The 24034-nt window shown below is 43.4% G+C and overlaps 1 protein-coding gene across 9 annotated transcripts in view; it reads right to left on the bottom strand.

Annotated features, from left to right (window-relative positions):
• Nucleotides 1-184: 184 nt before the first annotated feature.
• ncoa1 (nuclear receptor coactivator 1) overlaps nt 185-24034 on the bottom strand; it is a 106581-nt gene continuing 82731 nt past the window's right edge. For 6 of the 9 annotated variants that reach the window (XM_080883080.1, XM_080883079.1, XM_080883082.1 and 3 more), the window contains 10 exons: nt 19838-20186; nt 18038-18214; nt 17225-17339; nt 16971-17139; nt 13524-13838; nt 9999-10100; nt 7721-8141; nt 4074-4236; nt 3775-3964; nt 185-3149 (listed from right to left, as the gene is read on the bottom strand). In XM_080883080.1, the coding sequence (XP_080739206.1) occupies nt 2970-3149; nt 3775-3964; nt 4074-4236; nt 7721-8141; nt 9999-10100; nt 13524-13838; nt 16971-17139; nt 17225-17339; nt 18038-18214; nt 19838-20186 (2181 nt within the window). In that variant the 3' untranslated portion in view covers nt 185-2969. Of the gene's footprint in view, nt 3150-3774; nt 3965-4073; nt 4237-4597; nt 6339-7720; nt 8142-9998; nt 10101-13523; nt 13839-16970; nt 17140-17224; nt 17340-18037; nt 18215-19837; nt 20187-24034 lie in introns of those variants that run through there. The other 3 variants (XM_080883077.1, XM_080883078.1, XM_080883084.1) reach the window with 3 other exon arrangements.

Genomic DNA, 24034 nt, shown 5'->3' with positions numbered 1-24034 from the left:
CATTATTAAACACTTCAGAAGTTGGTGGGTGGAATGTAGACCTTGCATACTATCCCTCTTTTTCTGGGTAAAACATTGCATACGGCGAAGTATCTCTGTGTAAAGACAAAGGAAAGAAGCCCTATTCCACGTGACTGCATCACCTACGTGAGCGACAAGTTTGGCAGATTGAAGACTTATTAGCTGAGTGGGTGGGTGGGTGGGGGGAGGAGTGAGCTTTATTTGAAACCTTCTCCACGGATCAAGTTTCCACGAGAGAAAGGAAGAGAAATAATAAACTGAGACCGGTTCGATCAGGGAGCACCCGATATTTGTGCTGGCGTTGAGGCGTGGCAGATTTGACAGGAGGAAACTCGAATGATGCTCCCTGACAGAACGAGCCCTGCTTTTGAAAAAAAAGAATAGAAAAAGAAAAGAAAAAGACCACTAAGTTTGGTTACACTCATTCCAAATGTTGTTTAGCATCCTCTAATTTAAACCTTTGGATAAAGGGTGTCGGACTGGAGCAAATTTAGAAAAATCATATGCATTAAGAAGTGCCTAAGCCACATATTACATGTTTATAGCTCTACAATATTTTAGTCATGTAAAGAATATTAAGAGGCAATGTCTCAGCAGGGTTTTCTCCTTCTTAAATTTCCGGTAAGGTGTAAGTAGCACATCTTAAGATTTGAATTTTGTTGTCACGAGAGGTCTGTTATCGCTGAGAGACACAGTGTCTGACTGAGCAACAGTAGTCAACAGAAAACTGTATATGAGTGTGTAGCCAGTGGAGTGAAGTCTTCATCAGGGAAACCAGAGGTGGAAGGAGAAGAGGGTTAAATCCCTCGTAAAAAAAAATAAAAAAATAATAATAATAAAGATTCCCAGGAGGTGAGGAGAAAATGAAAGGATGTTTTTGCAACTCTTCCTGTTTGGATTCAAATTCATGACAGCTTTAAATCAATTATCCATCACATCGTTGTTAGGAACTTCTATCACTAAAGCCTCTACTTAAATGTCATTATATAGGAACAATATCCAAAAGCGTGCCGTTTGCTGCGGCTCACAGCAAAGAGCCCGGTTTCAGTTTATCATTATGCTTTGTTTTTTTATACAATGGTTACAACACATGTACTGTCTGAAAAGTTTTTCTGAAAGTATTGTACATACATAAGAATAAAAAAAGAGGAGAAAGCAAGAAAGATGGCTAACTAGCTCCCTGGTTACAACAAGAGAGAAAGCAGAGCAATCAAACCCATTTTTTTTTTTAAGTGTGGCTGCATGTAGTGCTGACTGGGACGCCAAAGGGAGCGAGATCTACCTTTTTAATAAAAAAAAAAAAAAAATTCTTCAAAAACCAAATCGCTTAAAAGTTTCACATTTTAGAAGCTGGAATAACGTCTTCCTCCTCCACCACAACATGTAGCTGTGTTACAATATCATGATGCCGAAAAAACAATCTAAAAAAAAAAAGAAGAAGAAAGAAAACCTGGATCGAATCACATTATAATATATATGTTTTGCTTTTCTGAGTAATCAATTAATTACATTTGTTTTTTCTCATTTTTTTTCTTAAAGGAAAGCAGTTACAAGAGTGAGCTCATCCCCAAGTCTTTGTCCTTCTGTACTGTACAATACTACCTGCCTGCATGGTGCACATGGCAAACAACACTGATAGGCTGAGAGATAGCATGAAGATACACAGAGAGAGAAAGAGAGAGAACCCAACGGGGCTCTGTATTCACAGCTGCTGAGGTGAGGGGTAAAATGTGACGGACAGACAGTTAAATAATCATAACAGTCCTTTTTTCTTATACTTTGAGAAAAATAAAAATAAAACCTCCTCCCAGGGGAGGAAGACACGTAAAGTTCCAAACTGAGCAGCATCCTGTCTGTCTCCCATCCATCCATCCATCCATCCATCCATCCATCCTGGCTGTTGTCAAAGCTTGTTCTGATGATCGTGAAGATGATGATGATGATGACGGCGAGAGCAGAAGTTTAAAACAAACAAACAAACAAAAAAAAAACAATCCCCAATCCAACCCAAAACACAAACAAAAAAATAATGATGTAATAGAATAATATGTTGAAGAAGTAGAAGTAGAAGAAGAAGAAGCAGAGCTTGGGAAAAACTCAAACTTCCACCAGGCACCGTAGCTGATAGAGAGAGACAGTCACAGAACCAGCTGATACTGAGCTTCTATCCCACAATGCCACAGAGGTCTGAAACCTTAACATTCCCACATCGCTGAGAGACAGGCAGAGAAAAAACAAAACAAAAACAACAACAAACAAACAAACAAAAATAAAAGCCAGAGGTGCTGCTGTGTGGGATAATCCCAACACTTTAAAAACACTGAGCCCAGCTGTATGCTGCAACTCATGCTCCCGAGATGCGCTGCTGCTGCTGCTTGCTGTTTCGACGGCCTGACAGAAACCGTCCGATCAGAAAAAAACAAAAACAAACAAAACTAACAAAAACATATAAAACACAAATAAAAAGGAGGCCGGCCCTGATTTGACAGTGACAAAAACTTGGCAAAACTACAATGACGTTGCAGTTGTTTTCTTGGGTCAGGAAGCAGGAAGTAGGTCACCAAGGAATGAGCAGCAAGACAACACTGCCTTTAATAGGCTGAGGCAGACAGACAGGTTGTCAGACAGATTAGACAGGCAGGTTTAAATACACTGCTGCTCCTTCTGACTTCAGTCTTGACTTAAAATGTTCTGGGCATCAAACAACCAGCCCTGAATCCCCACCCCCACCCCTCCCCAGCACAGAAGTGGTTAGGCTGCGAAAACTCCACCGACAGCCAGACCTCTCTGAGCCTACTCTGTGGCCGTCCAAACATCCATCCGTCCGTACATCGATCCATCCAAAAGGTGAGACAGAGACAGCAATGGGTCTGGTGCACCGACCCTCCAAGGAGGAGGTGTAGAAGTGAGAAGTAGATAGAGCAGGAGAGCAGAAGAGGTGGGGGGTGTCACTCAGTGAGCAGCTGCTGGAGGAGGCTCTTCTGCTGGGCTTGGTTGTTCTGGGAGCCCTGGGGTCCGGGGCCCTTCTGGGAGGCCGCAGCTCCGATGGAGCCCTGGTTCAGGTAGGAATCACTGCCAACAAGGTTCACTGTGCACTGGACGTCCGCAAATACCTGGACCTGCTGCACCTGCAGAAACACGGGAATAAAGCGCGAGGCAATGCTTACAGAGGGAAGGAGGTCGCGAGAACCATCACTGACAGCGTCGGGAAAAGTCTAAAAGCTGTCAATCATTTTGACAGATTTGAACAGCAATGTTTGATGCAAGGGCTGTTTTGTTGCTTATTCACTACTTTGCATTGTTTATTATGCCATTTGTTGAGGCTACAAGGTGTTTTTTTTTTTAATTATTAAAAAAAATAAAGAGGTGGTTTGTAACTTAGCAACAAGGAAGCCTCTGTAAAGGTTGGAGCCTGCACAATTAACCTAATAAGAACAAGAAAGAAACGGTGCATTTGCTGAACCTTTTTAACCTCACTAAACATTTTCAGGAGCACACGATGCAATCCAAAAAAAAAAAAAAAAAAAAAAAAAAAGCAATTTAACTTGGGGCGTAAATGGAGACTGGAAGGAGAACTCTGCATCCTATGAGCATACTCTAAAGTAAAGCCACAAACTGAAACTAAGACAAAGCAAATGCAACTGGGGTGTATATCCCGATGCAAAGTAAAACAGGAAATGAAGCAGTGAAAGGTGGTCATTGGGACATGAAACTATCACAGCTGTCCAAGCTGGCAGGTTCAAAGTCACTGACCTGCTGGTCGCTGCACACTGAACCAACGTTGCTGAGGTTACTGTTGCTCATGCCAACTGACTGCCCAATGGGAGGTAATGAGCTGACGCCACTCGAGCCCCCGGCCATGGAAACGGTGATGCTCATGTTGTTATAAACCCCCTGCTGGCCAAACGGCTGCCCTGCGCTCTGTCCTGACTGACTGAACAGGCTGCAGCACAGAAAACAGTCAGAGAGGAGTTAAAACCGGCCTCACAGATTTCATTTATTAATGTTTGCAAATGTCTTTGTTCCTTATAAACTGTATGCATGCTCCTAACCTGCCCACGCTTGTTGGTTGCCAGCCTTTCATGTCGGGTGACTGGTAGCCAGTAGATGAGTTCTGCTGAAGTAGAGGACTCTGGGAGGTGGAGTTCTGAGGTGATAAAAGTGGGCTGGAGGGGCTCATCTCAGGAGCAAACGGTGGGTCTTGCTGGACCACAGCTGTAACAAAGAAAACATGGATGTTGAGAAGGGCGGAAGAGAGAAAAAAAAAAAAAAAACAAAAAACAAAAAAAAACAACAAACTCCTGGGTCACCTGTATGGAGAGAAAGAAAAACAAAAAAAACAGGGGAGACAGCAAACAACAAAGAGCAACATAATAAAAAAAAAAAAAAAAAAGCACCATCACAATAAACTAGCTAGTCATAGATATCAATAGTTACTAAATAATAAACGATATTGTGCAGCACGCAAGATAGACAGCGCACAGTGTGCTTTGAGGCAGCAGCCAAGAAAGCTGTAGTCCGCATCTGTGAATACCCATGTGTACACCTGTGTGCATACCTGTGTGGATCAGCATGCTTGCATTCCAAAGGTTTCTCCATGTAATGATCTGCTAGAGAGTGTGGGGAGCCACAGCCCCGTCCTCCATGGTATCAAGCAGGTATGGAGGAGATCAAAACTCCAGACATCCAGAGGCCCCCAGAACACAAGAGACCAAGGAAGACCCACAGAGGGGCAGCCGCGCCACTGTCCCAGTAAGAGCTAAGGAGAGTCCCAGATGAGAGCTCATTCAGCAGCCGCGGAGCAGAAGCCAGGGGGAGTTGCAGTGACGCGCCCGTGAGCTCCGCCGGCAGCCAGCTGTGCCTGAGTGACCGAGCCCCAGGCCGAGAGGCCGGGGGCACCCCACCTCCAAAGTGGCCCGAGCGAGCCCCAATAAGCGGCCGCCAAGGAGTGAGCCGGTGTGTACCCGGACGCCCACCCCCAGATACAAAGAACCACCAACGCACCGATACCTGAGGGAGTCCGCCACCGGCAGGGGAAGTGGTGGTGGGTGGAGATAGGCCTCCAAACCTTGGAGGGCCCGAGATGTCCCCAGAGAGGTGGCGTCTGATACCCAACCTGACATATAGACACAGACATACAGGCACACACAGACACAAACATCCATTCCCACCCTCATGCTCTCATATGTACTTCACACTCAACCGACGTGGAGACAGACATAAAGGGACGCTGTATACACGATCACACTCCCCAAGCGTACTCTACTAACCGGGTCTAGGTACCCTTGCCCCTGGAGGGGGGAACTGCACCCAGACCCAGGTGGTGTTACCCTTTTCCCTGCGGTGGGGAGAGGCAGACCGCCCCGACTCCGCAGCAGCAGGGAGGCCCCAGACCGCAGTCGGACGGCCCACTCCTCCTAGCCCCCCCGCTCCAGTAGGCCGCAGAGAATGGGGGTGAGAGAAGACTCCAAACCTCCCTCCACCCGCTCATTGTAGTGTTGATGCATGTGTGTTCTAAGGTGCAATTAAAACCCAGGAGGGCATGGAGCTACCTGCCAAGGAGCAGCAGGTAAGCGCATAGTCCCTCCTGATAGCCCTCAATGTCTACATGTATTTAAAATTGAGAGGTGGGCAACGACGCCAGGGGTGAGGCGTACACCCTGATGGTAACTTGGACTCCGTGTATCGTGCCCACCCCCAAGATCCTATATGTATGTGTAATGAGGGTGTGAGTAATGTGAATGTCTAAGTTGTGGGATAAAATTGAGGCAGAGGCAGCCAGAAGGGGACAGAGGGGGGGGTAGCCTCCTCTGCATCCTGGTGACATACCCCTACTCCAAGGCCCTGCATGTGTGGGTGGTTGTGGTGGAGCAGGAGGAGGGAGGCAGCTGGAGATGGGGAGGGAAGGAAGGGAGGGGCAGGTGACCCCTCCCTGGGGCCAGCTCCCCCGCTGACCCCAGTAGGCACTCCCACACTCCGCGACCAGCCAGGGAAAGGGGGGCCCAGGCCCATCCAGACCGGGGCCCAGCGCAGCAGCGCCCCCCGGCCCCACAGAGCCCGGGACAGTCCACCCAACCCCACCACAGAGAAAACTGCACCCACCCCACCATCCACTCGTCTTCCAGACTACATGAGACAATAGACGCCCAGGCTGAGATCTTCCTCCACCTCTCCTGTATCTCCCCCTCCTGCAGAGAGTTCCTGAGGGGAAGAAAGCTCCTGCAAGGTGTAACAATCTCCCCCACCGGTTGAAGAGCCCCACAGGCGACGTTTTCTTTCTTCCTCTCCCCCTCTTTCTTTCATTCTTTCCCCCTGTCCTATTAAAAAAAAAAAAAAAAAGGATGACAAAGGATGAACTGAAGCTCCGCCATCACGTGATGTCACATGCTGCTGTTTCTGATGTCACTTCCATAAAAAAAAAAAAAAGAAAAAGAAAACATGGATGTTTCAAAGATGTGAAATCATAATAAATTTATGTAGGTGAATCAATTTTTAAAAGGTTTTAATGTTCTTAGGCACAAAATCAAATTCACCAACCAACAAAGAGGGTGGCAACACCTTCCGAACAGAAATGCAGACACAATCATGTGCTTAGAGCTAAATGCACAACAAAGAGCCTCTATCCAGTCACTCAATATGGAAGAGCAGCATTTCTACTCTCAGATTACTGAGGTCATCAACCTACTCCTAAGAACGAGCCCAGACACTTTTGGAGGAAGCTCATTCCTGCTGGCTGAATCTACAATTGTTGTTACCAGCACCTTCAGCTCCACCTCTTTATTCATCACAACAGATCAGTTTAGTATCCACACCAATTTTTCCTCCAATTTGTGAACAAGGTTTAAATATGTCCTCTTCAAGGAAACTTCAAATGGGGATGAATCACCGCCTTAATATGGTGAAAGGGTTTAATCCTACACCCTTGCGCTTGGTCAGGTCTTAACAGGCAAACTGGTCCAGGGTAAGGAGTGAGGGTGGAGTGTATGTTGGAAAAGACAAGAAGAACCCTGTGACCTGTCCGAGGCTACGCACACAGAGGGAGGGGGTCACCAAAGATAACCTTGAAGTCTTGCTTTTTTCGTTTGTTTGTTTGTTTTACCAGTAAGGGCCCAGCCAGTGTTAGCCTGAAAAAGCCACATGGGGCAGCGCTCCTGCAGAACTCCAGAAGGAGCTTCAAGGATCCGGTGGTTTGCAGACTGAAGTCGAAGTTGGAAGCCTTGGAAGTCTGATTCCCAGCTGGCTTTAGGGACTTGCACCTCTAAGTCTGTCAAAACTGTTGAGTGTAAAGCTTCATTATAATTGGTGTTAACCAATGGTAAACTAATAGTCAATTTAACCTCACTGTTGAACAATGGCATTATAAGTTAATTTTACCAATCAGTAGTAAAACAATCATTTATTTTTCATGTCAGTTTGTGTGATAAAAATATTTGTTTAACAATTCCCTTCATGGTCCTACTTCTAATTGCATTTAATGCAGACCACATCCTATTTCCTAAAGCTACCCCAGGTGCCTTGACCTAAACAGAAGTCATCCCCCTCCCCCCAAAAAACAAAACAAAGCAGAACAAACAAAAACCAGGTTCACACCAACATCTCTTCACCTGTCTCCACCTGTATTAATTACAAAAAGTTTTGATATTTTAAAGTGAGCCTGTCGTGGTTTAGTATTTTGGTTATTTTGCTCCCGTGAACTCACCGGACCCTCCAAACTGCTGAAACAGGCCTTGCTGCAATGAGGAGTTGACGGTGCTGTTGAACTGGCCCTGCACGCCACCCATCAACGTCTGGTTGTTCAGGGGAACTCTGCCGGGCAGCTTGTTGTCCAGAGGGCCCGCGGTAATGGGGCTGAAGTGACTTGGTGAGGTAGGAGGGTTTCCCGCCATCAGGTTGTACCCTGGTGGGAAGTTGAACTGCTGTTGCTGCTGTTGTTGAGTCGTTGTGGGGGGAGCTTTGGGGACCCTAGCAGTCCCAATGGGCCCCACGGCTCCAGTGGGAGTGCCTGCTATGTTCTGTCTCATCAGCATGACCTTCTGCTGGAATAGCTGGCGTTGGCGATGCTGGATGCTGTAGAGTTCCCGCTGACGCTGAGCCAGCATCTGGGCATTCAGCGGAGGCTGCTGAGAGGGAGTAAAAGAGCCTGTTACAGAGAACTTATTGCCCATGTTCAACCTAAATATGATAGTTAATCTTATTATCCTGAGCTGCTTTGTACAGGCTTAAGAAAGAAAATTCACCCAATTTAAAGACCAGCATAATAACCATAGCACAGAAAAAAAGCAAGTTATTAATATGATTTGAAGAAGACTGGCAGTCCTAATTTTCTTAATTTCAATCAGCTCCTGGTAGGGTTCAAAGATCTTATGTGGCTGGCACTGGCACAAAAAGCCAATACGAGACCGAAATTAAAGCCTGCATTAGGACACTTAGGCTACGTTCACACTGCAGGTCTTAATGCTCAATTCCGATTTTTTGATCAAATCCGATTTTTTTGTCTGCTCGTTCACACTACAAATAAAATGCGTCAGCAAACGCGCTCTAGTGTGAACGCTCAAAGCGGCCTGCATGCGCAAAAGAAGACGTCACACACAACGCGCTCTGTTTAGACCCAGAGCAAACAATATTGTTTGACTGATGGCCCTTAATATAAAGACTTTGGACTTCATGTTTCCCAATTTTTGCTTTAAGTTATTTTGTTATTTACATAATAATGTAGATAACCTAATGATGATCCTTATTGCTGTTTTAGAGGAGCGGTGCTTCAAAGGATAGTTGCAGATTTCTGTCAGAATCTGCAGATTATACAGTACAAATAAAATGTTCACGTTTCTCCAACGTTGTCTTCCCAACAGTTTCACCGGATGGCCAGGAAGCGTTCGCAGTGTCTTCTCGGGCGCTTCTCCGGCGCTGATAATTGGCGTCTGTCTTGTGTCAGTGAGGTAAAAGACGGATTTAATGCGACACGACCATTCAAACAGCAGTCGCTTTCTGAAACATCGGATATGTATCGGATTCAGTACCACATACGAAAGTGACCCAGATCGGATTTGAAAATATCAGATTTGTTCCGTTCACACTGTCATAGCATGATCGGATATGGGTCGCATAGGGTCAAAAAAAATCGGATTTGATGCGCTTTCGCCTGCAGTGTGAACGTAGCCTTACATTCTTTTGGAGTCTCACCTGACCCCCCAAAAATCAGCTAATTATTTTGTATGATAACTTTTGTTTATTAAATAAAGTAATGCATAATTTTACCTTCACACTGTAAATATTTTCAGAGTTACAGAGGTGCGTGGAAATTCGGTGTTTTTAGTTTGCCCTTTCTTGGGCCCTCGTATCCTCGTTAAGTGCAGGAACATGAAATCTCCGGTGTGGAAAATTTAAGCTCTATTAAAAAACTGCAACCAAATTCATTTGTACCGATTGCGAGTATCTAAATCCAAAATGTTGGTGCGAAAGATACTTTTCATTTGCTTTCAAGTTTTCTCCAGTCAGGTTTTCAGAAACGGTCGAACATCCAGGGTACCCAGGCCCGTTTCGATCACTTTATATCACAGACATTAGACTGATGGAGTTTTACAGCAAACTATGATATATCTCATGATACTGATGATGAAAGTAGGTTACAGAAAAAAAACTCATGAACAAAAAGGTGTTGGGTTTACACTGTGAGATTTAGAGCCGGTATAAAACATATATGATTGCCATTTTTAACAAGAGCTTAAACAAAGCAACAAAGAATACTGTGAACTTGTTAAATTAATGGACAGAAATGCACATTATGCTTAACTGGCATGTGCAGTATATAAACAGACACACAGTTATTCATTTCTATGGCTTGAATTTCAGCACCAATATTGATTATTATCACTTTTTTTTATCTGAAAAAAATCTATAGTTAAATCCACAAAGTTCAGCCTGCTAACAAAAGCAGGGTGGTGAGTAGACAAACGCTCTCTACCACCGTGACTCACTTGCGAGGGCATTTGAGGTTGTTGCACCCCCTGACGAATCCCCATGTTCACATGCTGGGCTCCTCCTGGAAACTGATTCATCCCTGCCAGCCTGTTCTGGAGCTGCAGCAAAGAGAAAATCCCAATGAGCAGAGGTCAGACAGGTTGGACTAGACCAGAGACACGATAAGAGCAATAACAGAGAAGAAGAAATTAAATCAGAGACAAAGAAAATAACACTATTGGACAGTGTGGAGACAGAAGAGAAGAGCAGCGGGGAGAAAGAGGAGTCGAGCACTAGAGATGAGAGAGGAGAAAAAAAAGGTAAAGGGACATCGTTTTATCTCAGCTGCCTGTTATGCCTTGTCGTGGTTTCTCATAACATGGTCACAGTTTCAATAATATTTCATCTGAGTTTGAAGCTTTAAATGGAAGGTGACCTTAAAGAGACAGGAGCTAAAATGACTTATTTCAGACAGTGGAATGATCTACAGGGAGTGCAGAATTATTAGGCAAATGAGTATTTTGCCCACATCATCCTCTTCATGCATGTTGTCTTACTCCAAGCTGTATAGGCTCGAAAGCCTACTACCAATTAAGCATATTAGGTGATGTGCATCTCTGTAATGAGAAGGGGTGTGGTCTAATGACATCAACACCCTGTATCAGGTGTGCATAATTATTAGGCAACGTCCTTTCCTTTGGCAAAATGGGTCAAAAGAAGGACTTGACAGGCTCAGAAAAGTCAAAAATAGTGAGATATCTTGCAGAGGGATGTAGCAGCCTCAAAATTGCAAAGCTTCTGAAGCGTGATCATCGAACAATCAAGCGTTTCATTCAAAATAGTCAACAGGGTCGCAAGAAGCGTGTGGAAAAACCAAGGCGCCAAATAACTGCCCATGAACTGAGAAAAGTCAAGCGTGCAGCTGCCAAGATGCCACTTGCCACCAGTTTGGCCATATTTCAGAGCTGCAACATCACTGGAGTGCCCAAAAGCACAAGGTGTCCAATACTCAGAGACATGGCCAAGGTAAGAAAGGCTGAAAGACGACCACCACTGAACAAGACACACAAGCTGAAACGTCAAGACTGGGCCAAGAAATATCTCAAGACTGATTTTTCTAAGGTTTTATGGACTGATGAAATGAGAGTGAGTCTTGATGGGCCAGATGGATGGGCCCGTGGCTGGATTGGTAAAGGGCAGAGAGCTCCAGTCCGACTCAGACGCCAGCAAGGTGGAGGTGGAGTACTGGTTTGGGCTGGTATCATCAAAGATGAGCTTGTGGGGCCTTTTCGGGTTAAGGATGGAGTCAAGCTCAACTCCCAGTCCTACTGCCAGTTTCTGGAAGACGCCTTCTTCAAGCAGTGGTAAAGGAAGAAGTCTGCATCCTTCAAGAAAACATGATTTTCATGCAGGACAATGCTCCATCATAGGGCTGCTCAATTAATCGAATTTTAATCACGATTACGATCTGGGCTTTCAACGATCATTAAAAATGACTGAGCCGATTATTAGCCCCTCCCTCGTTTATCCGCGACACCTTAAAGGCCGGTCCGTGAAAATATTGTCGGGCATAAACCGGTCCGTGGCGCAAAAAAGGTTGGAGACCGCTGATTAAGAGGACCCGAGGGAAGCTCGGAAAGCTAAGCAGAAGTTATTTGGAGAGTGACTGCCGTTGGTTGAAAAGAGAGTTTAAAAAAAAAAAACTTCAGTGGTGTTGCACACTATTTTATATTATTTTTTTAAAGTCATTGTTAACCCTTTAAAGCCGGTCAGAGCAGCACGCTCCGTGTTGTGTAACTATTGTTAAATCCCTGTAGAACCTGAACCGTGTAAGCTAGCGCAATAATTTGTTTTGCATATGAAACCGGAGGAGTTGTACTTACATCTGATGCCATCAGCTTGTCCTCGGTCACGGTTTCGTTCCACATATAGCTTTGCAAAAATTGCATAAAAAGCGCTTGCAGGAACAAAAACATAATATTCCAGAAACACGCTTTGCCGTTCCGATCAGCTGTTCGTAACACTTCCCACAGTGAAATGATGCACCTGCTGTTTTCTTTGCAAATTTGCATCATAGGATTGTTTTTTGTTTTTCCTGCAGTATATAAAAATTGCTGTATCTCCAAAATAAAACTATGAAGACACTCAAAATAAATTTCCTGTTGTTGTAAACTATTTTTTGCAACTTTATTGTATTTAAAGTTTTGAGGGATAAACCTCTTAAATTTCTCCAAGTAGAAATATATGTAAACAAAACAAAAGCGATTTTCAATTTTTTTTGTAGTTTATTGCACTTTTTTGCAATTTATGTAATTACTATGGACTTAATGCATACATATTATTAAAATATGGGCTATAACAGTTGTATTGATGTAGCAACTTGAAATGCTCCCACAAATGGCACTACAGCATGTAAAAAAAATAATATAAGCTCTGGTGGACTTGGTTCTATAGTAGGTCTTAAAGGGTTAAATAAATATCGTCAAATAATCGTGATCTCAATTTCAGTGAAAATAATCGTGATTATCATTTTTGCCATAATCGAGCAGCCCTACTCCATCACACGCGTCCAAGTCCTCCACAGCGTGGCTGGCAAGAAAGGGTATAAAAGAAGAAAAACTAATGACATGGCCACCTTGTTCACCTGATCTGAACCCCATTGAGAACCTGTGGTCCATCATCAAATGTGAGATTTACAAGGAGGGAAAACAGTACACCTCTCTGAACAGTGTCTGGGAGGCTGTGGTTGCTGCTGCACGCAATGTTGATGGTGAACAGATCAAAACACTGACAGAATCCATGGATGGCAGGCTTTTGAGTGTCCTTGCAAAGAAAGGTGGCTATATTGGTCGCTGATTTGTTTTTGTTTTGTTTTTGAATGTCAGAAATGTATATTTGTGAATGTGGAGATGTTATATTCGTTTCACTGGTAAAAATAAATAATTGAAATGGGTATATATTTGTTTTTTGTTAAGTTGCCTAATAATTATGCACAGTAATAGTCACCTGCACACACAGATATCCCCCTAAAATAGCTAAAACTAAAAACAAACTAAAAACTACTTCCAAAAACATTCAACTCCAGGCCTGAAGGGCCGGTGTCCTGCAGGTTTTAGATATCCTCCTGGGTCAACACACCTGTATCAAATGATTAGTTCATTACCAGGCCTCTGGAGAACTTCAAGACATGTTGAGGAGGTAACTTAGTCATTTAAATAAGCAGTGTTGGATCAAGGACACATCTAATCCCTGCAGGACACCGGCCCTTGAGGCCTGGAGTTCTCCCAGCCCTGATCCAGGGCCTGCACAGAGGCCCATTATAAGATAACTATTTGGAACTGTTAACCATGTAAAGCTAATTTTAATAAAATTATGGAGCTGGGAATTAGCATAACAGGTCAATAAAATTCTGTGAATAAATTACACCTAAACAAAGTTCACAGTAGTTACTTAAAATGTTAGAGGCAGAAGAAAAAGAGGCGACATCATTTACAGGTTAATGAGCTGAATACACACCGGACAAACTGACTCTGTGTCCTTACCTGCTGTGGGCCTTGTAGTCTCTGCTGCAGCTGCAGGCGCAGTTGGTTCGGTGGCAGCCTGACCGGATTGCCCATCCCCTGTGGTCTGGTCATGCCTGGCCTCAGTCCCATGCCCGTCCCACCGGGGAAGGCCCCTCGAGGGGCTCCGAACCCCAGACCCTGCACCCCCACCGTGCCCAGCTCTGGAGGAAAAGGAGCTTGTGGAGCTGGTGTGAATTGGGAAGGGTAGGTGGGGAGTTTAGGGTCTATGGAAACTGGGGTGGCAGTGGGTTGCTGGGGTGGAAAATTTTGAGGTAAAGGGTCAAAGCAGCCACCCTACGAAGAGGGAAATAAAACAGGAAAAGGAAATCATTATGACGATGTTGTCTCGTAACCACCACAAAGTGTCCTTCAGTAAGATGGGGTAGGATTTTTCCAGTACTTTCTAGTCAAGTTGCTTTTTAAGTAATATGTTAGTATATCTATTTGGTCATTTAGAAGAGAAAATAAACATTCTGGAAAGTGAGAGCAATAACATACAAGATAATTATTGGACCTGGAGTTACTTGAGACCTGAAGTCTGAAATCTAACCATCTGTTCCCTTTATCACAACCCAGACTTATTGTTTATATCATAAAGGCCTTTGCAACAGTTTCACACCATGGTGGTGCTGCGGTTAGCTCTGCTGTCTCACAGAAAGAACGTCTCAAATGTCCGGGGCAACTGGGTTTCCACTAGAGCAGGGCGATATGGCCAAAAATATTTATCACGATATATATTTGAAAATTTGCGATAACGATATAACCGACGATATAATTGATGCGAGACAAAATACAACTCCACAACATTACTAGCGCAAAAAGACAACCTTCCATTTATTTTCACTTAAACAAGAAGCTGGTTTTTATGTACATTAAAGCTTTATAAAAATGTAACAGTGCAAATGCAAATTCCTTGCTGAAAGTTTAACCAAAAGGCATTTCCAGTAGAAATGGGCTGACATATCCTGAGCATAACCATGTATAATATCCACTGAAGTTAAAAAGAGGTGCAGTACGCATTTTTCGGACCATAAGGTGCACGGGATTATAAGGCACATTAAGCGAAACAAAGCAGTCAGATAAATCAAACTTTATTAAACTCATTCTTCTTGCTTCCTCCACTTCTGTACCATTGATTCATTAATGTTGAATTCTCTGGCAGCTGCTCTATTCCCATGTTGCTGCAGTATATTAATGACTAACCTCGTATTGTGGATGGATTATCTCAGTTGTTCTCCTGACTGAAGTTTGGTCCGTTTACAGCATCCTGCCATGCGATTGCATTTGTCTCTAACCATGAAGAACCTTCACGTTAACTTTTATAAGTGGAAAAGTGTTAGTGTTCGTCCTCCAGCTTCACTGTTTATGTTATGCTAACATAGCTGTGTCGCTAGCGATCACGTAGCACATCATTATATACCAGCTAGCTTCAGTAACCCTACAAACGTCACTGCTGTTTAGTTTCCTGTCTTCATTTATGTTGGAAGTGATAGCAGAGCTGTACGTTTGATTTTTTTCAGAAATCTCTCAGTCAGAACATGCAATATCATGCTTAGGTAACTAGCGAAACTAGCGAGCTAACTTCCGCTAGCTTCCTGCTAACTTCTAACTCCGTTAAATGTAATAACTTTTGTTTTCATGGATGCCTGGAAGTTAAACTTCATAGTTACACCTGGTAAAGCAGCAATGCTGATCGTTTTATTAAAGATGAAATAATTTAGACAGTTTTTAACTCTAAGTGATGCTGCAGTGTTGTTTGACCTGAAGCATATGGAGTTTAGGACCCAGATTACTCCCAGATTTAAGAGCATCTTAGTCCGACAAATATGACAATAACGACGGCCGCTTGCATGTTCTGCAAAAAAATGTGCTTTGTTGTGTATCTGACGGACAAACACCAAACCAGTTCCACATCACGGAAGTTGCACCATTTTTACAAACCAATTCTGGTTCATCTGTTTCACTCAACAATCGGCCATGTGCGTATGAAAACAAAGGCACTGCGCATGCGCGTTTTACTCCCATTCTATCGCGATATTTCATTTTCCTATCGTTGCCTAACATTATACCGGTATTACCGTGAACGGTATAATATGGCCCAGCCCTAGTTTCCACAGTGTAGTGATATATAAACAAAGCACTATAAGAATCTCTACTCCCAGGCAAAAAACAATGAAACAGCACTATTATTTACACGTAGATACTCATAAAAGTATTCAATTTTACACTAACTAAAATGCAAAAACGTTAATAAAACCAAAGTGGACCAAATGAAGTCTTTAAGGCACATTAAGTCAGCAATGTAGTTATTAAAGGTGAAGCAGAGACAGAAGCAACTGCAAAGCTACACTTTCAAAAGACTTTGGCATCACAGCAGTCACCAAACAGACACAGAAGTATGATGTAAACAAACCAAAGTTCTTGTAGACAGTTTATCTGGAACACCAGTCCGCATTAATGCTAGCATTAAGTAAATGAATGGCTATGACTAAAGACAAACTTAGCTCAACCCTTGGACCACATGATACGATCACAGTTACATGATGACAGAGGACTCCAAAGCCACACTTTGTTCCTCATTGTTTACTTCACTGTTCAACTGCCAGTACTGCTGCTGTTATCGCCTCGCTCCAGGTACAGCTTGCACGTCAGTCCATTACACAAAAATCAATCTACACATGTCATTTCCACAGCGTACACCTATAGTCACTTGCACTTACAGAGCAATTACTTTCTATCAGCGATTTGGCTCCGCCCAAAAAAACACATCATCACCTGTTTTCCTGGTTTGGAAAAGCAAGTCTGACATCGAACCATAATCATTTTCAGCCATTGAAACAACGTCGCTGCCACAGCGATGTTGATGTTTTTGAAACACTGAAATATTTTAATTCCATTTAAATCGTATCTGATGTGTTACCTGAGTGTTACAAAGAACTGAAAGAAGCATAAAAGCCAGAGATCGCCTGTGATTATTTGGCAGATTATTTGCTTTTAAACAAGCCAAAATAAACTAAACGACTGCGGTTAGAAGAGTTGAACAGAAGTAAAGGTAAACATTATAAACTAATTGAATCACCTTGTGTTTTACTTGAATGCCATCCAGGAGTTTTATTTATATTTCTTGTGCCAAATCCTTGTGGATGGCACAAAAAAACAGATCAGAGGCCAGCAGAGGCTGCCAGCGCTTCAGCTGAGCAACTGTTTTGAATGTTTTGATTAATTATAGCAACATCGTAAAATTAATGATCATGCACTGGTCTTAAAATTAATCTTGTAAAGCCTTTGCAGGGCTTAAAGTCCAGTCTGCTGGTCAAAGTGTCCAACAGCAAAAGCTAAAGTGCTTTGTTAATATGTTTGTAGTATAAAAGCACTCAGAGTTCAGTAAGCCTTTCCACTGTCTTACAAGCTTTATGACCTACTCACCTGTATCAGTTTGTCGATACCCAGGGCTTTGTCAAGCTCAGCCAGTTCGCTTTCATCTGTCCCACTGAGGAAGTTAACCAGCTGCTCTAATAGAGCCTTCTCATCGTTCCGGGCTTCAGGTGTGGTTGGAGGGCCAAGCACTTCATCCAGCGTACAGGGCACACACTGCCTGCTCAAAAAGACAAAACACCGTCTTTCCCACGCTCCTCTCTGGGCTGTGAAGAAGCAGCTTAGACTTATAAAATCAGACTTACTCTTGTGGTGATGCCAAAGGAGCCTGCAAAGGAGTTCCCAGACCATCAAATGTCAGGGTGTCAGCCAGAGCCAGAGGCTGAAACTGGGAATCACCCGCATCCATCTTGGTTTGACCTGAAAGGGAAATTCATACACTAAGGCTTGTGGAAGAAAAATGTTTATGAACAACAGCATGCATCTTTAGGTTTAAAGTGCTCTGTGCAACTTTTTTCATATATTAGATGCCTTCTACTTCCCTTTGTTCAAACAAACAAACAAACAAACACACTTTCTACTTCCACCATCAACAGGTAACAAGATATATATGGAAGTTACATACTTCATTTAATCTTGGTAAAATCTTTACCACGCAGCCATGACGTAGCATTATATTGCCCCCTTCTCAAGTAGAGTGAAAAAATTGATCATATATAAATTTCTATCTATCTATCTATCTATCTATCTATCTATCTATGGCCTGATTTATATGTCAGGCCCATGATAGTTTGGAATCTGGCCTTCTCGTTAAATTTGTTACCGTCTGGTTGTAGCTGTGGACTGTGCAGTTCATCCACATGCTAAACCAAAAAGACTGACTTTCAATCACTTACACAGCTGCTACAAGCTACACTGTTTGCTAACACAGAAAGCAAGAAAGACAGTTGATGCTCAGCAATTTCAACTGAGATGGGAAGCCTGCAGAGTGGCATAGTCCAATTATAATTTATGCTGTCATTACAAAGTTTGTTGTTTCACTAAATTTCTTTTTAATAGCAGAATTTAGTTCTGACTACACAGGGTAACCAAACTGTGGCTGCAGTACACTTATTTACCAGTGGTTGAGGTGAAAGGGTTCATAACTTCGGCCTCTGGAAATGGACTGCTGTCTATGGGGGTCTGGAAGGGGTCTCCTTGTCCCGGTTGTTGGCTTGGAGTGGCGGGATTGCAGAACTCAAATGAAGACTGACTCTGAAGGCTGCAGCCAGAGGGCGGTCTGCCATCACTGAGCCCTGCAACACAAACACAAGGACACTGCGAAAATCACTTGAAGTATTTCATGAGGAAAGAAATACTTTATGTATCCCATAATATAAAATACTAATAATATCTGGCAGATATATTTTATTCTAGGAGGTGATATCATGTGCTATGAAATATTTCCAACATCTGTCGCTGTGGGAGATGAGCTCAAACGTGCTGCGCTGCCTGTCCAGTTAGCCGTGCAGAGGGTTGTCAGGACTAATAACGATGGATAACAGTTTGCTCAGTGACCACCTCTCCACCACAGCCTTGAAAGTATCCAACTTTCAGCCAATCACTGATCATTTTATTCAGTCAGTGTCACCAGATCAGACCACAGCCCAATTACAGTGTGTTCGCTATATGTGAGTGAAAGAAAATCGCCAACATTTTGCTGCACTCAGTGCGGATCTCAGCTTCCCTAGGAAACAGAGCCTGCTCATCCCCAAATTTGAATATAGCCTCTATGTTGGTCTTCCAGTTCAGTCTGGACTATCGTTGTATACACCTCCACCACATGAACATCCTGAGTGTGCAGCCACCTCTTTCCTTCTGAAGTTCATCCCCATCTCTCTGATCTTATTCACATTCAGAAGCAGACCAATCCACAAACTCATCCACTAGTGCTCTATACTCCTCCTCCTGCCCATCACTAATGCATCCAACCATGCAGACCCGGAGTTGTACTGAAAGCCTAGCTATGACAAAATGCATCCATTTATTTTCAAGCAATTTTGGGAGATTTGTCCTTTGACATGCAGGACAAAGAAGGACGTAATCCACTTCAGACATGCTCTTGCTACTGGAAAATGAATATATCCAGTAGGAAGAGAAGGTAACCAATCTTAATGTGACAAGCATTATACAGTTAAAAATGTAAAAAAAATAAAATAAATCCAAGCTTGGTAAAGAAGTGTGAGATACTCTTGTGAGATACAAGAGTAAGTACTGTTTGACTCTTTAGCCATTGTGGTTCTCTTTTCTAATGTTTTATAAATTTTGCTTACAGCTTTCTGTTCCTCATGACATTTTCTATCCATGTCAAAAGCAATTAGACTCTTGACTATTCAAATTGAGCTTCTGTCTGAATTAGGTAAGCACACTGCCAGGATAGAGCATGCAGCACACTGAATGTGTGACAACCCACTTGCTATTGGTAAATCAACTGAACTATTTGCTGTGCTATTCCCGCTTTGACACAATTCAACAGCATATGGAATTCATATTTGGGATTTGGAAGATTAAAGACCGGCTACTGTCCGATCCTTTTTCTCCTGTCAGGTGATATTTAGAAAGATTCACGTGTGAAAACAGCTGAGGAAACCTTTAGACGTTTTCTCTGCAGTGTGACAAGAAGTAGAGTAAGAGTTTGGTTACATGGCTCCTGGAAGCCACTAGAGGGCATTAAGAATATAAAAATGCCGGTGAATGAACTCTGGATCATACCATTACTACTACCATCAATACAATAATAACAATAACAATTATTTTGAATCCAATCAATTTAAATGCTATCCAATAACGCTTAAAGAACAAAATTAGTAACTATTATAACAAACAATCTGATATTTGAATGAAATCAAGGATTTATTCATCACGAGCTGAAACAGTACCTCTGTTAGGAGTGCCAGGAGGCTCTCTCTTCACATTTACATTGCGGGGAGTGCTGGCCTCGCCGGGTTGGAGCTGAGTGGGTGACTGCAGTTTGAGCTGGGGGGAAGGGGAGTGAAGCTGAGGCGATGGGGACTGCAACTGTGGGAGGGACTGAGGCTGAGACAGGGGTGACTGGAGCTGAGGCACAGGGGACTGGAGCGTAGCTGGGGGCTGGGGACCCGGAGACTGAAGTTGAGGGCCTCCTCCGGGGTTTGGTGTATCCTCACTGCCCTGTTTGGCCCCAGCTGGGCCTCTGAAGCCAGGCAGCATCTGGGAGAGAGGGTCCATATCAACAGATACACTAGAAATCTACAGGCAAGAAACAAATGAAAAAGAAATGCAAATAAAAGGTGTTAAAAATAAAGTATTAAAAGATAATTGGGGAAAAAGGGGGAAGTGGGCGTTGGGAAAACTTCAAAGACTACAGCTGGTAGCTGAACCCACAGTGGAGACAAAGTCCAAGAAAATAAACATGCAACTCGGTTTACAACGGCTGTCCTGCAACTGGCAACACAGGATCAAAGCTCAGAGGAAAATTTCGAGGCTTGACTGAGAAAGATCCTTTTTAACGCCGTGTCACGCAAGCATGATTGAAAATAAGTCCTCGTTTAGGGTGGGAAGATTAACATTACTGGGTCATTACAGTTGCGCGTTATGACTGTCTGATTGGTCGAAGCTGGACAGAGTTCATCAGCGTCTGTTGCTTTTGACACTTGGATCACTTACTGATCAGTTTAGGTTGTTGAAAGGTGTTTTCTGTAATCTGGGTTAATCTGACTGGTATTTTCTGTTTTGGCTATAGGGACCACAAAAAGACCACAAAATACACCTCGTATCAGCAGACGTATCTCGTTGTTTTATCTTTGGTTTTATGTTCTCTAGGTGATTGTACACTAATAACTTATGACAGAGACACGCTCCTGAATCTTCGGTTTTCCTGTTCTCAACGACCTGACTGCCTTGGGACCGCCGGTGCCGCTATCCCCCTGATGCCTGTCTCCCCTACCTATGTGACCTATCCTCCTCTTCCCATGCTCCGTAGGAAACGCTTCAGGAAACGGGGTAGGAGGAGCGGCGTCCGTGTCCGCGTTAAGGCTTATATCAGAGCCATGGCTATGGACTTCCCTTCTACAAGCCGTGGGCTATCCTGTTTCTTCCACTATCTCAGCAGCCACTCTGCGGCTAGATTGCTAACCCACCGTTGGATTTGCTCCGTCGGCCTTCAAACCTACCCTGCTCGCCCAGTGGCTTACCACTCTGCCCGATTTTGGATAACACCGCCTGGCCGCGGTGTTCAACATAACAACCTTTGCTCCTTGCGACGGGCTACTACAAAGGTCCTGGGCCCCCGGATTCGGATGGCCTTATTTAATGTCAGGTCTCTTTCAAATAAGGCCTTCCTCCTAAATGACTTTTTTCGCACCTCGGGACTGGATGTCCTATTTCTAACGGAGACCTGGACTTCTCCGGGTGAGTTCATCCCCTTCTCTGAGCTTCTACCTCCTGACTGTGCCTTCTTTAGCTCACCTAGGCTAACTGGTAGAGGTGGTGGCTTAGCCTCGGTTTTCAATAATAAACATGATGCACGGCTGCTATCCTCTCCAACCTATTCCAGTTTTGAAGTTCAGCTATTGGAACTGACGGGCTCTCGGATCACTTTGTGTGTCGTGGTCTATCGTCCGCCTAAATATCATAAGATGTTTATCTCTGAATTTGCTGATTTTTTGGGATCCGTTCTTTTTAAATATGATTCTGTTATTGTTTCTGGAGATTTTAACATTCATGTCTGCTGTATGAATGACCAATTGGCTAAAGACTTTCTTGTGCTGACTGATTCTTTTAATCTTATTCAGTGGGTGAATGAGCCTACCCATGTTCAAGGCCACACCCTTGATTTGGTTTTTTCATTCAATGTGGACATTTGCATTAAGGAAATCAGGAATACTGGTCTCTCTGATCATTCCCCGGTCATCTTCGATGTAGACCTGGGTGATACTGGACAATACCTAAACTCTCCTCTTTATCCTACGCGCACTATTAATGCCAATACTGTGGTCAACTTTACTACGTCTTTTGTTAACTCCCCATTTAGTATGCTGGATTGTTCTTCCCCACACACACTTGAGAACTCTACTAATACTCTTTTTACCACCTGTTCCTCGATTCTTAACATTGTTGCACCCATCAAAATGAAACGCCCTAGAACTTTCTCACAATGCTGGTTAAATGATTCTGTTCGTGCCCTACGACGTATATGTCGGCGTGATGAGAGGAAGTGGAGGAGTGATAGACTTCAGTCTTCTTATGATATTTTACGTATTAGCCACTCGAAGTTCCAAACTGCTGCCAGAACGGCTAAAGCGGCTTTTCTCTCTAAAATTATTACCACTAATGGTGATAATCCACGAATTCTATTTAAAATTTTTAACTCTGTGGTGAACCCCCGTCCCTCTATGCCACTGCTGTCTTCCCCGGGTCTTTGTGGAAAATTCTCAAACTATTTTTTAGATAAAGTTTTATCCCTTAGATCTACTCTTCCTCTGGTGACTGATTGTATGTCTACTCCTGATTGTTCGGCCACTTTTTATCAATTTGAACCCGTTTCTCTCTCCACTCTGAAGCGTCTAATTGATAAACTGAACAATACTAACTGTGTACATGATGCTCTCCCATCCCGTATTGTTAAGGATTGTTTCAGTGTAATTGGACCTTGTTTATTGTCCATATTGAACTTCTCCTTGCTTTCTGGCTATGTACCTTCAGCTCTCAAGCATGCCATAATCCAACCTGTTCTAAAAAAAAGGAACCTTGAGCTTAGTGATTTTGCCAATTTTAGGCCAATTTCTAAGCTTCCCTTTCTGGCTAAAATACTTGAGAAGGTGGTTCTGCTCCAACTGCAGACCTACCTTGATGAGAATAATATAAATGATAAATTTCAATCGGCCTTCAAACAACATCACAGCACAGAATCAGCATTGCTTCGTGTTTTCAATGATCTCCTACTAATGGCTGACAATGGACGCCCCTCAGTCTTAGTGCTTTTGGATCTATCATCGGCATTTGACATGGTTGACCATAATATCTTATTAGCGAGACTTGAGCACACTGTAGGCATCAAGGGCGCTGCCCTGGATTGGTTTAAATCCTATCTCTCCAATCGGCTCTCTACGGTACATCTGGCTACATCCTCTTCCTCGGCTGTACCTGTTTGCTGTGGTGTCCCCCAGGGATCTGTGCTGGGCCCTACCCTTTTCTCATTATACTTGCTTCCTTTAAGTGCCATCTTTGAGAAATACCATATTGCTTATCACTATTATGCAGATGATATCCAGCTCTATTTTGAGCTAAACGACGATCTTGCTCTGTCTCTGAATAGCCTCCGAGAATGCATGTCTGAGGCCAAGAAGTGGTTGTTGTCGAATTCTCTTATCCTTAATGAGAAGAAAACCGAGATTATGATTTTTGGTAGTAATGCCCTTCGTGCCAAACTCCGGGATGCCTTTGGTTTTCTTAGTTGTTCTCTCTCTGATACTGTCAGGAATCTGGGTGTCTTATTTGACAGCTCCTTTTCACTTGACAAACAAGTGTCTGCTGTTGTCAGATCTAGTTTTTACCAGCTTCGTCTTATCTCTAAGGCTAGGCGCTATATCCCGCATAAAGATCTCGAAAAGCTCATCCACGCCTTTGTAACGTCGAGGCTAGACTATTGTAATTCACTTTATTGTGGTCTCCACTCTTCCCTTTTACAGAGATTACAGACAGTTCAGAATGCTGCAGCTCGCATTCTAACCAAAACCAGCAAGTTTGCCCACATTACTCCTGTCCTTGCCGATCTGCACTGGTTGCCTGTCAAATATCGTATTCAATTTAAAATTTTGTTGTTTACTTTTAAAATTACTAACAACACTGCACCCAGCTACCTTAAGGACCTTTTAAACCCTTATGCTCCTGCTAGGGCTTTAAGGTCATCGTCACAGTTACTGCTGGCTCAGCCCAGATCTCGACTTAAGACTAGAGGTGATCGATCGTTTGCTCTTGTTGCACCTGTGCTGTGGAACAATCTCCCGATTGGCATCCGGGCATCTGATTCTATTCATTCTTTTAAATCACAGCTTAAAACATATCTTTTTAAACTTGCCTTCTCCACCTTTTAATTG

This window comes from Rhamphochromis sp. 'chilingali' (genome assembly GCF_963969265.1).
Source record: "Rhamphochromis sp. 'chilingali' genome assembly, chromosome: 5".
NCBI lineage: Eukaryota > Metazoa > Chordata > Actinopteri > Cichliformes > Cichlidae > Rhamphochromis > Rhamphochromis sp. 'chilingali'.
Note: the sequence above shows the minus strand (reverse complement) of the source record. Positions and strands in the feature narration are given on the sequence as shown.